The following is a 16,668-nucleotide window of genomic DNA, read 5'->3' as shown; positions in this document are numbered from 1 at the left end:
GAAGCAATCAGGGAAACCACAAGGGCCAGCTTCTTGAACTTGAGCGGACACACCAATCACCGGGGAACTATAAAACGCAGATCTGGATTCAGCTGGTCTGTGTTGGGGCCTGGGAATCCATCCCTGAAAAGCTCCCAGGACACACACCTTGGGTCACTGTCCGCAGACCGCACTCCCCCTAAGCAGTCGGGGTGAGGGCCATGAAGGAAGTTGGATTTTATTCTAAGCGAGACAGGAGAGAAACTATTGAAGGGCTTTAGCACGTAAGTGACTTGAACCCAGTTATATTTAGGGTTACTCCGGTTTCCTAGATCTCCATCGAGGAAAGGAAGACGCTGGTTGGACCTATGCCGTTTCACTGGAACCAGCTGGCCTGCGCTGTCATGGTGACAGCCAGGGCCTAAAGCTCCTCTGCCCGGCTCACCCTTGCCTCTCTCCTCTGGCTTCCTTGGCAGAAGCCCTTAGCTTCGAGCATGGGCCAGACCAGCTGCCCTACGAGCTTGGGCGCCTTCAGGAAGCCTAGTACAGCCTGATAGGGTGTGGTTCACACCCCCGACACCCTAACACGCAGAGCCACACTGGGCCCTCCTGGTTGGGTGAGTTCCCCTGGGGGTGCTGGGCAAGGTAGTACCACACGTGCAAATAGCAACACCCTACTAGGGGTGTCGAACTCAATCAGAGAAGGGGCCAAAATCTAAAATCCAGCCTAAATCGCGGGCCGAATGGTTTACTGAACAGTCATAAACTGTCATTGTGATGGAAACGCAGCGGAGTGCAGTGATGACAGCGCGGTGCGGGCCACATTGCAAGGCCTGGCGGGACGGATTTGGCCCGCGGGCCTTGTGTTTGACACATGTGCCCTAAACCATCGTCCTCCAGAAGAGAAAGAGTCCCATCTGGCTTCAGTGTCAACACCCAGAGAGGTCTGGGAGATTCTGGCTGCCCTCTCTCTGCCCTAGGATGAGTGGGAAGCAAAGGAAGTCGCTCCAGGGAGGCATTCCCAAGGGACCCTCAGCCTGGACTTCAAACATTCCAGATTCCATTTCTTGCCTCTTGCTTCTCCCAGAGCCCTATGATTTCCTAGGAAGAAAGACCTGGGTTTGAGCCTCAGCTCTGCTCTCCGCTAGCGTGTGGCCTTGGAATCCGTCAGCCTTGCTGAGGCTAAGGTTTTGCTCATCTATCAAATGAGGGTGATTATAGCACCTTCCCTCCTATTGGATGGTTGTGAGGCTTTAATATAAAGCGCTTAGCATTGTGCGGGCACATAGTAAACTGCTCAGTAATAAGTGGGGCGCCATTACCACTATTCCTTTGGAGAACAGAGAAAACTTGACCCAGGTTATCAGACTCCCAGGAGAGAGACGGGATTTGCTGGCCTCTACGTGTCTATCAGGCACACTGCAGTGGAGAACCGGACCCCATACAGAGTGCACTTCGGAATTTTCCCTATACCATGGCTCCTGGCAGGTTAGAGACATTGTTTATCAAATCGAGCTACATTTCACAGCTGGTGAAAAGAATGACAGAAAGTTGTATGCAAGGCACTCCGAGTCTTGGGAGTCCAGAACTATGGTAGGGATGGGCCGGTTGCTGGAGATAAGGAGGAGATAACACAGGGACACCACAAAGTAGTTCTGGGTCCCTGCAGAAATAAAAACAAAGGCCCAGCGAGCTCCCACTTGCCACCCATGGCCAGACACAGAGCAGCCCTGGGCATGCCCTCCATTAATACTGTTGTATTACCTTTATTCAGGTGTCCTCGCCAATGGCAATAAAAATACAGAGGGAAAGATCTCAAATAGTAGGTAATCCGAGTCCCCTTTGATGGGCCTTAGTTTGAATTTCCCAGTCTCCCTCTCCCTCGGGACACTGTTTGTCTTTCGAATTTTGCTGTGTTTAAATTTCCTCAGCAGACACTGGCGTTGGATATTAGAGATATGTGCATGAGAGAGCAGGCTCGGTAGGAACATGGGTAAGGACAATCTTCCAAGTACGAACTGCACCGATCTGTAAAGAACTGAGAGTGGAATGTGTTTACTTCCCAGGCTGCTTACACGGTACTTGGTTTCCTAAGCTCAGGCAATTTTTTTTTTTTTTTTTTTTTTTTTGGTCAGATCTGTAAAAATTACAAGGACAAACACAAAACACAAAGGATTTTAAACATGGGGGCCCCAAAGGGGAAGTGGAGAGGTACAGGGAGGGCAGAAACTATTCCTTTTGGAAGTCCATGGTATGGTTTTGTTTTATCTATAATGACGGCCAGAACCAAAGACACATAACCCAGGTCAGATGCAACCCACCTTGTTGAGGTTCCCTTTAAGACAACTGCATTTCTAAAACCTGGTCCTGGATTAGAGTATACACTCCATGAGGGAAGAGACTGTGCCTCTGGGACCTAGCACAGTGCCTGACATAAGCAACATGTGCTCCTTACATACCAGTTGAATGAATCAATGAATCAAATAATGAACTCACATAATAAATTAGATTAGAGAGAGCCGAAACCTGTTTGGCTCAGTGGATAGAGCATCGGCCTGTGGACTGAAAGGTCTCAGGTTTGATTCCGGTCAGGGGCATGTGCCTTGGTTGTGGGCATATCCCCAGTGGGGGGTGTGCAAGAGGCAGCTGATCGATGATTCTCTCTCATCGATGTTTCTAACTCTCTATCCATCTCTCTTCCTCCCTGTAAAAAATTAATAAAATATATATTTTTTAAAAAAATATATATAAAATGTATAAAAAATAAATTAGGGAGAACTCCTGGTACATAACGTAATTCCATGTTTTATAAAAGTATTTGCCATGAGGGCCTTTTACTTATTTTGTAAAAATGTTTTTTTATTGATTTTTTACAGAGAGGAAGAGAGAGGAATAGAGAGTCAGAAACATCAATGAGAGAGAAACATCGACCAGCTGCCTCCTGCACACCCCCTACTGGGGATGTACCCACAGCCAAGGTACATGCCCTTGACCGGAATCGAACCCGGGACCCTTCAGTCTGCAGGCCGCTGCTCTATCCACTGAGCCAAACCGGTTAGGGCCACAAGGGCCTTTTAAAGAGAGGTTTTCTAAAATTAAAAAAAAAAAAGGGGGATCCTATTTACATATATTTCATGGAGATTTATTGCTCAAGCAAGAGGCACCTGAACTTTTAAAATATTTCATAAGCAAGGGGCCCAGCCCAGCATTCTGCCAAGATGAGGAAGTGAAGAAGGAACCTCCAGCTCCGGAGGACGGCAGCAAATGCCCCATTATTTTTGGCCAGAGAGATCGGGCCAGCTGTTGACAGCTTTGACACCTCCAGCCAGACCACCACTCGGGGACAATTACTTCCCTTTAGGTTAGCAGAAGAGCCAGCGGGCAGGTGTCTGTCCCTGCAGAACTGGTCTCTCTCCAGGCTGAGCCCAGAGCCCCACCCTCCACCCCCAGAAGAGGCCCCTCTGGAAAGACCCAAATTCCTCCTCCTCAGTGAAGGCTTGCGGAGCCATCCTGTCACTCTCACCGCCTTCCCACTCCCCACCCCCAATAGAAAAGAAAATATTTTTTCTAAATGACAAATTCAAATTAGCTTCGTTTTGAAAGACCATTTGAGAGTGTTGCAATGACGTTTGCAATAACTGGACACACCCTAGAATCAGCAGACCAGGTTTGAGAGTGGCTGACTTGATGAGCAACTGACCTGTCAAACCAAAGCCCAGTTTGGTGCTCAGGCTGGGACCCGTTCTCCTATCAGGCAGGAGAGAACACAGCCCAGCAGGACCTGGTTCTGCCTCTGCTGTGTCCCCCTGAGTAAGCCACGGTCCCTCTCTGGGCCTCGGCCTCCCCGTCTGTCTAGTGAGGATGACGGATGCTCTGTGACCTCTGGGGCTCCTTCTGGCCCCAGAGCTCTGTCTTACCACCTGCCTCTTTCCAAACAAAACCCAAAATGGAGAGGAAGAAAGAATGGGAATGGGAAGAGAACAGTTCGGAAGGCCAGACGGCAACCAACCTCCCTCTATTCCTGCCTGCTTTCTTCCTTCTGCAGGAGGATTCCCATTCCTGCCTGGGTTGTTGTTTTTTTTGTTTTTTGTTTTTGTTTTTTACTACTTTTTATTCTTCTCTCTTTAAATTCAAAAGCCACAAAACCACAACTCACCTCCCCCGAATGGGTCATTTGGAAACCAGAGCTGTCTGTCGGGGGTTAGGTGTGTCAGGCCTGGCGGACTGCTGGTATCTAAGTGAAGACCAGGCCAGGGCAACCATGTGCTCCTCCTCCAGAAACCCAGTTTAAATCAATATTTATCTAACTGTATTTATAGAAAGTGGTGGTGGTAGGGAGGAGGGGGTGGGGTGGAGAGGCAGGGGGATCTAAAACAGAGCAAGCCACAATGACTAATGCAAATCCTTGTGGCCAGTTCTGCAGGGCAGGGTGTTGTTGTTGTTGTTGTTGTTGTTGTTTTAAGGAAAAAGGCCCAGCTTTGGATGAACCTGCTGTTGGCTCCAGTACCATAGCAACAGCCCCAAGTCCTCTAATATGTCCAGAGGGCAGATTTGGGAAAGGCAGAGGTGGGGGATGGGGGGTAGGGGTAGGGTGTTTCCTAGGAACCTGAACTTGAGTTAGGGCCTGGAGCGTTGAACAACTCTTGAAAGTCAGAAAACTCTCTGGTTGGCTATTCTGTCTCCAGCCTAACTTCCCAACTTTGTGTAAGCAAGGTGTGTACTGCAAGACCTTGGACAATCATGAGGCTATTTCAAATACAAGCTCTGTTCCAGGTTGCTTGCTGGGTGACCTTGAGCAAGCCATTTCCCCTTTGTGGACTTCATTCCTTGGCCGTAAAATTCACAGCTGTGTCTATGGTCAAGACCTCGGGCTCATTCTGGTTTCAGAGGCCTAGGTTCCAAACGCAGCTCTGCCACCTCCTAACCATGTGACCTTTGGGTAAATTACCCAGCATCCCTGCTCCTCTGTAACTGAGTGTAATAAAATTGCTCGCGTCAAGGGGTGTTGTAAAGATGGAAGGAGATAATGCATGCGTAGCCCCATACTTGGTGTATAGTCAGTGCTCAGTAAATGGCAGCCAGAATTGATACTATGCTGTACATTCAGTTGCTGCTGCTGCATGCTGGTACCCTCTTCATTTCCTGCATGTTTACCTCCAGACTTTTGCTCCGCCATCCTCAGGTGAAAGCCCCATTTCTGGGTATGATAGTGGGAGAGTGTTTTGGTCATTAAGGGAAGGTAGGTGAGCAGCTGTTGCTTTGCCTTGCAGCTGATGGAACATCCCTTTCCCCCCAAAACCAGGAATGTCTCAATTAAGCTTCAACTTCTTAAGGCCCTCCCCTCTTCCCCTGGGTTCCCTCTGCAGGATACCCAGTCCCTAGGAGCTCCGGGACTCTAAGAGTCACACTAATATCCTTGAAGGCCTGCTTCTGGCATTTAACCAGTGGGCAGAGAACCTGTTAACACCAGAAAAAAAAATGTTGAATGGGGAACATAATTTAGGGGGCAGAGGAAATAGGAGCCTGGTTTAAGAATGTTCTTTATACAACCAAAATCAAATATCCCACTCTGCCCCCAGCATAAATCAACCCAGAGTTTTCAGAAAAAAAAGGCAAATGCATATAGTAGGTGCTCAATGAATATTTGTGGAATGAATGAGTGATAAGATACCTTGCATGCAGAAATGGGACCCACTTGAACATTAGTTGCATCAAAGCCCTCAAACTTAGCATAAGTCCCTGCTCTTTAAGCCAGTAATTAATGCACTTTTAGAGTCACAGTTGATCTCAGTATGTACTTTCAGCTCTCCAGGCCTTACCCACCATCTCCTTGCAGGCTCTGTTCTTCACAGCAGCAACTGACTGCATTGCATAGTATCAATACTGACTACCATTTATTGAGCACTGACTATATACCAAGTCTAAACATGCATTATCTCCTTCCATCTTTACAACACCTCTCGACACAAGCAAATTTATCACACTCATTTACAGAGGAGCAGGGATGCTGGGTAATTTACCCCTAACCTTCCCTTCTTGGAGGAAGTCAGCATTTCCAATTCTTCTCCAAATCTTTAGAAAGTCTGTCATGTATACCCTGGCCTTTAAACCTGGTCGCTCTGCCATAGCCAATAAATGATAAGTCTAATCAATCAAAGAATGTATATTGTCTACTGTATGTCCAGTAGGTATGCTATATGCAAAAGTGTCATATACTGAGAAACGGTAGGTGATCTTTTTCCTTAAGATGCTAATAATCTCCCTATGAGGATAAAGCAAAAGCAAAGGAAACAAGTAGAACATTGCATGGCACTGATTATCAAAGCTGGGAGAAGTGGCTGTTGATTGAGCACTTATTATATTCCAGGTACTTTACAGCTTTAAAGTGAGTGCCTGATTTAGTGGTTCAGCAATGACAGAAGGCTGGTACTATTGTTATTCCCATTTTATCAAAAAAAGAAATGGAACCTCAGAGAGATTCACACCGCCAATAAGCAGCAAAGGAGGAAATAGTTCCCTGCTCTGACGACTGTAAAGCAAGCATGTCAAGCTCAAAGGCTAACACGGGCCAAACAAACGAGGCATGTGGCCCGCAGGCCGCGAGTTTGACGTGCTTGCTGTAAAGCTTCCACCGTCTCAACTGCCCTGACTTAAGAAATAGCCAGGGGAGGCTTCCTGGAGGAGGTGGAACCTGACCTAGGTCTTGAAAAGTAGGTGAGATGCACCTAACCCCAAGGGAGTAAGAGAATGAGGGCATGCTAGACAGAGGGAAGAGTCTTTAGTCGTACACAGAGGCATGACTGTGAACCCTGCTTGCTGGTAGACCTGCTGGACAGGAGCAGAGGAGATTAAGTCAGCAAGGCAGGGTGGGGCCAAATGATACCACACAGTAGCAGCTTCCTCCACGAGGAGGAAAAGGCTGCTCCTTGGCCTGTGCATGCCCCCAGAGAGGTACCTCACCCTCACTCAGGTAATCCATTCTACCTCTTTCATCACTCCTCTCCATCCTGAAAGTCACCTTCCCCAGGCTCTGAGAAGCTCATTTCTGTCCTCTACTGAGTAGGCCTCTCCTTGTTTGCAGTAGTTTCTTCATCCCTACTCGACAGCTTTTATGCACATAGCACCCCTGGGTGAAGCTTTCTCTCTCAGTTTTAACCTTTTCCAAAGCAGGAAGCAAATATGTTTATCAGTCCATCCTAAATTGCCGCCCCTCCACCGGACCCCAGATGGATTTAGGTGAGGATGCCAGAGGTTATGTATATATAAATGCCGAATTTGTGGTCACAGAAGCCATGGTCTCCGTGATTAATGTTCCTGGAGGCCTTTGAGATTCTAAAGGACTCACATCCGTTGGAACTTCAGGAGAATGCACCTGCGTAGGGAATCCTTGCCTTGCACAGAGCAGTCACTACTGGATGACTTACTTTGGATCCCCTCCCCACAGGAAAACTCACCATATCTACTGGGAATAATTCAACTTGGTGAGCACTCCTCCTATTGAAACCTCAACTAGGCAATGAAAAGTAGCTCTGGTGAGAATGGAAAACAAGGCAAGCTCCTGCCAAACAAGTACTTTGCAAACAACTGTAAAAATAGAACCTTGTGAACTCATGACCAGGGTCTATCGGTGCATTTCAGGAAGTTCTTACAGAACCTGAAATGGAGAATCGAATTGAGCCTCGACAGCCATCTCCGGGGAGAAGAGCGTCCCTTTAAGAAGGGCTTGTACCGGCTAAGCCGCACTACAACTCCCAGAGATTGCCTGGCTTGCCTCCTGGCCCCGCCCCCTGTCTCTGGCCTCAGCAACGCGTGACGTCACAGGAGGCTGCCGCTGCCGATTGGCTAAGCGACGCAGCTAGGTCAAGTCCAGTCGGAGGAAAGAAGTTTGTCTCCATGTGGAAACCATGTGTCTCACGCTGGGAGGGGGTTGGAGGAGAAGGCGGAGAAACTGAGATCAAGTGATTACAGGGGAACTGGCTGAAACGAAGGCGGGGAGGTGGTGCACCTGAGCAGGCTGGCCGTGCCCTTTTGCAGGAGTGACCTAAAATAAGAGAACCCAGAACTTGCCCCGAAGACAAAACTTGAGCCCTCCCCCAATCATGATACTAAGTACAAAGCGAGGGTCCCTGCTTCCTTCCTTCCAAACAAACAAACAAACAAACAAAAAACCAGGGACCTAGGAAACGCTGGAATCCTATCGAACGCCCCGATCCCCATCCCCCCCCCCCCCCCCCCCACGGCGGATGATGTAAGCCTCTCGGAGAGCGGGGCTCCGGAGCAAAACAAGCCCCGCGCGCGCGGAGGACCCGCAGTGCCCGAGCCGGGAGCACGCACGGCCCGCCCCCCGCTCACGCCGGGCTGTGCACACGCGGCCGCCGGGACGCGCGGGCATTGTGTGCGGCGAGCGGAAAACAACAGCGGGCGCCGCGGGCCCGAGGAGCGCCCCCATCACAGGAGGCCGCTTAGGGCCCCCGGGTTCCGGACCCGGACCTGGACCCGGACCCGGGCCCGGACCCGGACCGGGAGGGTGGTGGTGGTGGTGGTGGTGGTGATGGAGTGGATAAAGTGGCCACCGAGGGTCTTCCCAGTTTGAAAGGGGGGTGGGGAGGGGAAATAACTGAGGGCCCAGCAAAGGGTCGCCCGTAGTTGGCTGGGGGTCGCCCTGGCCTGCGCGAGCCGCTGGCTGGGGTCGGGAGTGGGGCCTCGGCGGCCGGGGACGGCGGCGCGGCGCCCCACGCTCTCGGGGAAACCTGGGGGCTGTTGACATCACGTCATGCGGAGCCCAAGAGCGGCGGCGAAAAGAGGCAAGAGAGCTAAAAATACCCCCGCGGGGTGCGGGGGGTGGGGGGGGAGAGGAAGAACAGGGGGGCGGTGTGCAGCGGGGCCGAGCGCGATTACGCACTCCAAGTTGACTTTGGGGCGCCGAGGCTCCGGGCCCTCTTGGGGAGCCGGCGGACGCCTCGGGAGGAAGCCACTGGGCTCGCTCAGCCCGGGGAGCCCGGCGCTGCTGCTGTCCCGCCCCAAGCGGGGCAGCCCGGCCCTCTGCTTACGTGACTAGTGGCCACGCCGGAGCCCCGTCTGGGGTAAACAAGGAGGTGGCGGCGGCCAGGAAGGCCGGGGGTGGGGGCTGAGGTCTCCGATTGTCTGCGGGTGCCAAGGGGTGCCGGACGCGGTGGTAGCTCCAGCAAGCCTCCTCTTACTTAATACACCCCTCTGGGAAAGGGGGGGCCACCCACTTCCAAGGTGCCCTCTTAAGGTGCACCCCCCCCTTCTCCGCCCCTGCAGATGCCGGCGCAACCAGACGGGCTCCGGAGAACAGGGAACCCCGGGCGGGCGGGGGGGTGGGGGGGGGGGGAGGCTAAAGAAGCTGCGCCCCTCCCCCTCCAACAAAAGCAAACACACCAAACAAAACCAGGTCCTCTCCGCGTCCCCTGACAAATGCACAACCGCCACCACCATCACCCCCCCCCAACACACACACACCCCGAATAACAACCACCATCCGATCTGCCTGCACAGCCGGCCGATGCGCCTTTCTCCAAACCCAGGCGGGCGCTCTCCGGGAAAACCAGAGAAGAGAAAGGAAAGATCGCATCGCCGACCCCCCAACACAAACCCTCGTTGTTGTTGTTGTTTTTGCCTTACAGCTTTTGAAAAATTGCGTTGCCAGCACAGGCTTACGTGAACCCCGGAGGCCTGGGGTGTCGGTCCGGGAAGGTGTTTTTGTGTCGGAGGGTTGCTGCTGTTGTTGTGTGTTGTTGCGGGGGGGGGGGGGGGGGGGTGTTACAATATCTGACACGTTGCAATCGGACCATCCTCGCTCCCACCCCCCTTCTTGCTACTTGTTCGGACAGATTGCACAGACTGTTTTCTCTGGTCTGTCGTTCCCCCTGCCCCTGCCCCTGCCCCTGCCCCCGCCCCCGCCTCGCAGCTATTATCCGTGAGGACCGGGCCGGAGACACCGCACACGCGGGCCCCCATTAGGGCGCAGAGCCGGCTGCCTGGGGAGGACTGGGGGGACCCGGCTGGCAGGAGCAAAAATAAAACAAAAATAAAGAATAAAAAAAGGAGGCCAGGCCGGGGTGGGGCTCCCAACCCTCTCTCCCCCCACCCCCACCCCCCACCGCATCCCTCGCCACCGGAGCCGGGTGGCACGGTGGGGTGGACGGTAGAAATCGGCCAGAGAGGCATCTGCCTTCCTCGCTCGGGAGCCGCCGTCGCCCGGAAAATAAAGAAACCACACACAACAGCCCACACCTTCTTCCCCAACTATTGTTTCCTGCGAGATCCCAAAGTTTCCTTCTCTGGCTGCGGCCCCCTCGCCAAGTTCCCCCGGAGGACGGCGGGTTCGGGGCGAGCTGCGGGCGCTGCTCGGCCCAGCCGGCCTGCTTCTGGGGGGAAGAGGGGGTTGGGGGGGGGGGCTCCCCGGGGCAACCGAGGCGAAGGGGCACGGACCGGGGGGACGCGATGGCCTGAGCCCAGCCCTTGCTGCGAGAGGGGAGAAAAAGAAAAAAAAGAAAGAAGAAAAGCGAAGTGGCCGGGAGGGAGGGAGCAGCCGAGCCGAGCCGGCCCGAGCCCACGCCGCGCAGGGCTCCCCGGCGGCGGCTGCCGTTGTTATTGTTGTCGTGTGCGCGCCTGTGTGTTCCCTTTCCGAAACCGCTGAGCACTGCCTGCCTACGGGTTTCCAACTTTCGGCTGCTCATCCTCCCCACCCCACCCAGGATCGAGCGACAGAAAAACAACACTTGTCTGCCCGAGGAGGCTCCGGAGGAAAAAAAAAAAAAAAAAAGGGAAGAAAGAAAGGCGACCTCGGAGAGCTGAGTGAGCTCCGGGCTCAGTTGTCAGAAAACAACAACACTCCCTCCCCTGCTCCTCGTCCAGGCGATCCTCCTCTCAGCCTGCGGGGGACGGACAGACAGATGCACGGACACCCCCCCCCCCCAGCTTCCACCTCCCCCCCCCCCCCCGTCGTCTTTGTTACATCTTTAGCAGCAGCTTTGTGCGTGCGTGTCCTTTCTCCCGTGTCATCGGTTTTTCCTGCCGAGGAGCTGGATGGGTGTTGGGGGGAGGGAGACGCGGGCCGAGCAGGCGACAGGGGTCGCCCCAAGTGGGCGAGGAAGAAAGAGCCGGGGCCCCGAGGAGGAGCGGGGGGGCAGAAGGGGGGCGCCCCAAACTTACTTTTGTTTTCTTTCTCGATCTGCTCCAGGTAGCTGGCGGCCTCGAGCAGAATCTGCACGTTCTGCAGAAAAGTGTTGATGTGCTTCTCCATCGAGTTCTCGCTGGTGTTGAAGATGTCCGAGAAGGGGCACCTGAGCTTGGGCCCCGCGGGCTCCTCCGGCGGGGCCGGGGGCTGGGGCTGGGGCTGGGGCTGGGGCGCGGCCGGGGGCGCGGCGGGGGCCAGCCCCGCGCCCTCGCCCCTCGCCTCCTTGCGCGGCCGCCCGCGTTTGCCCATCGTGGGGGCCGGGGGCCGCCGAGCTCGTCCTCCGCGGGGAGGGCTGCGCGGCCCGGCTGGGCTCGGGCCCCGGGGGGACCGACCCGGCGGGGCTGGGGCGGAGGAGGAGGCGCCCTGGCGAGCAGGCGATCGGACTCGCCGAGCCTCGCTGCGCGCAGTGGTGAGCCCGAGTGTGAGTGCGCGTCCGCGTCTGCCTCGCTCGCTCGCTCGCAGCGGGTCTGTGTGTAGGGGAGATTGAATGAACCTACAGGACAGACGGAGGCGCTCTGCCGCCTGGGTCCTAGTGCGAGATCGTCGTCGCCAGCCGGCCGGTCAAAATAAAAAAGGTGGAGACTAAGCGAGGCGGGGACCGCCCCCCCGGCCGTCCCCGCACCCCTCCCCGCCCCGCCGCAAAGCTTGCCTCGGTGCACAGCGCCCCGTGTTCTAACCGGAATGGAAAAAATACCCGTTGCCCCTGAAGGCACCTGCATAAAAACAAACTACGAAGCTATTTATTTTTTCCCCCTTCACATCAAAATATTACCTCATCTGAAAAGCGTACAGCACAAGGCTTGGCACATAATAGGTCTCCAATAAATGGTAGCAGTATGACTTAAAAAAATAATAATAATAAAAGCCCAATCAAGAAAATCCATCACATGTCATCTGAAGTCCCCCCCCCCAATACTTACACACACACACCCCTACACACACACACACACACACACACACACACACACACACACACACGCAAGGCCTTGTGCCTTCAAAGGGCCTCCCCAGGCCAACAAATCCCAGGTTACAGATTTACTCTCTTTCTTTCTCCCTTCAAATGCAAAGTTTCATCCAGGAAGGGGAGGAGATGTAAGCATGTCTCCATACTCCACTTCCCAGCCCTGGTCCAGCTGTGCAAAGCTCACACTAGGGGGCCGTCACACCTGGCCCTTTTATTTGACAGAGAGGCAGGAGTGGCAGCCCAGGTCCACCCCCCTCCAGCTGAATTCCACCTTTTGGCTCTGAAGACCCCAGTTGCCATTATTTTCACCGCTGCTGCTGTCACCCAGTCAGGGTCTGCAGGGTCCCTGGGTGCTTTCCAGACCTGGGAAGCGCCCTGGGAGTCAGGGATATTTGAAGATATTTTAAGGCCTCTGGGGAGCGCCAGAGAGAACGGTTCAAGTCCCACCTCTGATGCAGACAGACTGTGTGAGCCTGGGCAAATCCCCTAATCTCTGGCCTGAGTTTCCCCACCTATGAAGCACTAATAACAGTCTTGTTCTTGCCAGGCTGGTGTGGCTCAGTACGGAACGTCGACCTATGAACCAGGAGGTCATGGTTCGATTCACAGTCAGGGGACATGTCCAGTTGCCACTTGATCCTCAGTGTGGAGTGTGCAGGAGGCAGCTGATCAATAATTCTCTCTCACCATTGATGTTTCTCTCTTTCCCTCCCTCCCTCCCTCCCTCCCTCCCTCCCTCTCTCTCTCTCTCCCGCCCTCTCCCTTCCTTTCTGAAATCAATAAAAAATATATTTAAATGAGAAAAAATTAGAAAAAAAAAGTCTTATTAAATTGTATCTGCCCTGCGCACACTACCTGGCACATATTTTTCTTCCAATCCAGACCCAGACAAGAGTCTGGGTCCCCTACTGCAGTAGTCGGCAAACTGTGGCTCTTGAGCCACATGCAGCTCTTTGGCCCCTTGAGTGTGGCTCTTCCACAAAACACCACGGCCTGGGCAAGTCTATTTTGAAGAAGTGGCGTTAGAAGAAGTTTAAGTTTAAAAAATGTGGCTCTCAAAAGAAATTTCAATCGCTGTACTGTTGATATTTGGCTCTGTTGACTAATGAGTTTGCCGACCACTGCCCTACTGCATTCAAGAGAACATATGTTGCAGGAAACAAGACTTCTGCACTTCGTTGGAAAACATCTCTGCATCAGGCCCCTCTAAATACTGTCACCTGGCAAGGCCATTTGGAGTTCCCCTCCCAGGGGACCATTTTAGAGAAGACACAGGGATGCTGCCCCCTAGAGTTGTGCCACCCAGCCACCCCGCTCGGAGGCAGCTTCACACACAGGTGTCAGGAAGACTTTTGCAGGAAATGGAAACTTTTTGGGAAAAGGAGAGAAAGTGCATTTCTTTGTAAAACACGCACTAATAGAAACTGGAGTGCACCCCCCCCCCACACACACAGCCTTCAGAAAAGCCTCTTGTACTTTTATAATACAGCAGGTCCTCAAATAACGTCATTTTGTTATGTTAGTGAGATGCTGTAGAAACTTGTTTATATTAACTAGCCAATGGGAAAAATGGGTTTTCTTATAAGTTATTGTGCTTAAAGTCGCAGAACCTATGGACAATGTTAGGTGAGGGCCTGTTGTAATACGTACTAATAATAGGCTGCTGGTGTGGCAGGAACAATCAGTCACTGACTTTGTAAAACTCATGTATTCCGAAGAGCTGCAAGATAAACGTTCACCATCCTTTATCACAATGATAACTGACTTTCTTGTTTCTATCAGAATCACAACCCAGGTTATTCATGTTTAAAATCTATAAATGTGGCCCTAGCCGGTTTGGCTCAGTGGATAGAGCGTCAGCCTGCAGACTCAAGGGTCCCGGGTTCGATTCCGATCAGGGGCATGTTCCTTGGTTGCGGGCACATCCCCAGTGGGGGGTGTGCAGGATGCAGATGATTGATGTTTCACTCTCATCGATGTTTCTAGCTCTCTCTCCCTCTCCCTTCCTCTCTGTAAAAAATCAATAAAATACATATATTTTTAAAAATTTATAAATATGTGAGGGCTTTAGGAAGTTACAGTTCCAGACGAGTTTTATCCAATGCCATTTTGCAAAAACCGACATTTGTGTGAAATAGCCCTGATCTTTCCCAGCCCTAAAGAAAAGATAATGAATCAGGGAAGCCCAGACAATGAACCAGGGAAGCCCAGACCCCCAAAACCTTGGTCTCTCTAATTCCCAGGAGGAGGCCTGGGCCAACATGCACATTTGCAATCCTGTGACCTATATTTCCATGTGTGCGCACGCATGTGCGCACACACACATGAAACAGGCACACTGCACGAATGAGTGCAGGGGTGGTAGTAGGGTGTGTTGTAATGATTTATTTATCCTTATTTCATCTCTCGTAGGTCTGTGAGCCTCAGAAAGCCCAGCGGGAATCTTCAAGCGGGGCCATGGATCTGACCAAAGCCAAAGTAAACAAAGGCTTGAAGAAAATCTACAAAAAGTGCTGATTTGCACTATTCCCACAGATGGCCACAGCCCCCACCACCATTCCCATGGAAAACACCACCGCGGTGCCAAATCAAGTTTCTACCCCCCACCCCCCATCATAGGGGTATTGTTTTTTGTTATTATGTGAGTGCTTAGCATCAGACAATGGCACCACAAGAGACCCAGTGGAGGCAGGAGAAGCGCCTTTTTGTTTCACAAAGTCTCTGCTGCCGTAGCCCAGAGCCTCACATGTAGTCTCGGCGCGTATACTCATTTTGGTAACATGTATGTGGAGGGATGAATGTATCAGGCTACATTAGCTCCAAGCCCCTTTCTTGGTTTTGCAGAGCCCATCAAGTGTTAAATCATGTTAGCGTCCTAGAGACTCCCCTCCCCCACCGTCCCCAATTAACAGGTTTCTCTAATACAAATGGCCTCAGCAGAAAGAGCTGTGGTTCAGGGGTTATGTCATGGGACAGGCCTCCAGGATGCTGGGTTACAAGCTCAGCTCCATTCCCGATTAGCTTTGCTTCCCAGGAGGAACCATTCAAAAAACCCTCTGCACCTCGCTTTCTCCGGGGCTTTGACTCCATAAGTGAACAGGCCTCTTTGGAAACTGGCCGGGAGTTTGTGCAGAGAACAGGTAGGGCTGTGGTCGGCAAACTGCGGCTCTCTAGCCACATGCGGCTCTTTGGCCCCTTGAGTGTGGCTCTTCCACAAAATACCACAGCCTGGGCGAGTTTATTTTGAAGAAGTTGCGTTAGAAGAAGTTTAAGTTTAAAAAGTTGGGCTCTCAAAAGAAATTTCAGTTGTTGTACTGTTGATATTTGGCTCTGTTGACTAATGAGTTTGCCGACCACTGAGGTAGGGGATAAGAAGGCAGGTGCAGCCCATGAAGAACACGTGTGCTCTCTGAAAGGAAAGCGTGACTGTGTGCCCAGCAAGGCCGGCCTCAGCGTCCTAAAGGCCCAAGGTGTCTAGAGGTGCCTGCTCAGCATGGGTCTTATCTTCCAACCTCCTTTTCCTTTCTTCAGCCTGTTTGCCTGTGGGTAATATTTTCCCATCAACCTTGTTCGCATTCTAAAGCAAGACCACTCTCTCTTTTATTTGCCCCTCTTTCCCCCCAGACATGCTGTACTCTTACTTCAAAGGAGTTGTTTTGTCTGTAATCGTGTTTTCAGGTGCACAGAGGCTGGTTAATCACCGACATGGCGCTGGGACGGTTGCCCAGTCCTCACCTTCCTGCAACAGTATGGGATGCTGGGATCCCTACGCTGGGCCATTCTGTCTCTCCTGGGCTCCCCAGCTCTGCTCTTCCTCCTTGCCTGTTCTCTCCTCGCGAGTCCTTCCTATCTAAGTCTGTCCCGCCAAAGTCTAGCTTTTCTTTGGACCTTGCCAGCATGGCCAAGTCAGGTTCTTCCCTGCTCTTTGACCTGTAGTCTTTGTACTCAGGCTTGATAAAGACCATCAAGAGATCACCTGCCCCTGCATTGGCACTTGAGTCCTAACCCCCAGAGCTTTCCCAGCCAGGTTTTTCCTGGGCATGTTTCCCTTTGATAAGGCATCATGGCAATGAGTGGAGGAGCTGGCTTAGGGCTCCTTCTCAAGAGTCTTCATCGTGCCGGACCGGTTTGGCTCAATGGATAGAGCGTCGGCTTGGGGACTGCAAGGGTCCAGGGTTCGATTCCAGTCAAGGGCATGTACCTTGGTTGCGGGCCCATCCTCAGTGGGGGGTGTGCAAGAGGCGGCTGATCAATGACTCTCTCTCATCGATGTTTCTAACTCTCTATCTCTCTCCCTTCCTCTCTGTACAAAATCATTAAAATATATTAAAAAAAAAAAAAGAGTCTTCATCGTGTCTTCATCTATTAGAAGGGAGCCCCACGACTAGTCAGGAGCTGTAAGACACAAGTAGCATGTCAGGAACAAGGAGAGCTGCCTCTCCCAGTGGCTCCTGGCACAGCCTTAAGAGTGTTGACCAGGCCTCCTCCAACCACTCCCCGCCCCCACCCCCACACTCACCAG

The 16,668-nt window shown here is 52.5% G+C and overlaps 1 protein-coding gene across 1 annotated transcript in view; it reads right to left on the bottom strand.

Annotated features, from left to right (window-relative positions):
• Positions 1 to 11,637, bottom strand: part of MXI1 (MAX interactor 1, dimerization protein) — a 66,386-nt gene extending 54,749 nt beyond the window's left edge. The window contains exon 1 of the mRNA XM_036438982.2: positions 11,158 to 11,637. Within this exon, the coding sequence (XP_036294875.1) occupies positions 11,158 to 11,431 (274 nt within the window). The 5' untranslated portion in view covers positions 11,432 to 11,637. The remainder of the gene's footprint in view (positions 1 to 11,157) is intronic.
• Positions 11,638 to 16,668: the final 5,031 nt, after the last annotated feature.

Source organism: Pipistrellus kuhlii, unplaced genomic scaffold (assembly GCF_014108245.1).
Source record: "Pipistrellus kuhlii isolate mPipKuh1 unplaced genomic scaffold, mPipKuh1.p scaffold_m20_p_15, whole genome shotgun sequence".
NCBI lineage: Eukaryota > Metazoa > Chordata > Mammalia > Chiroptera > Vespertilionidae > Pipistrellus > Pipistrellus kuhlii.
This window is presented reverse-complemented; position numbering and strand designations above follow the sequence as displayed.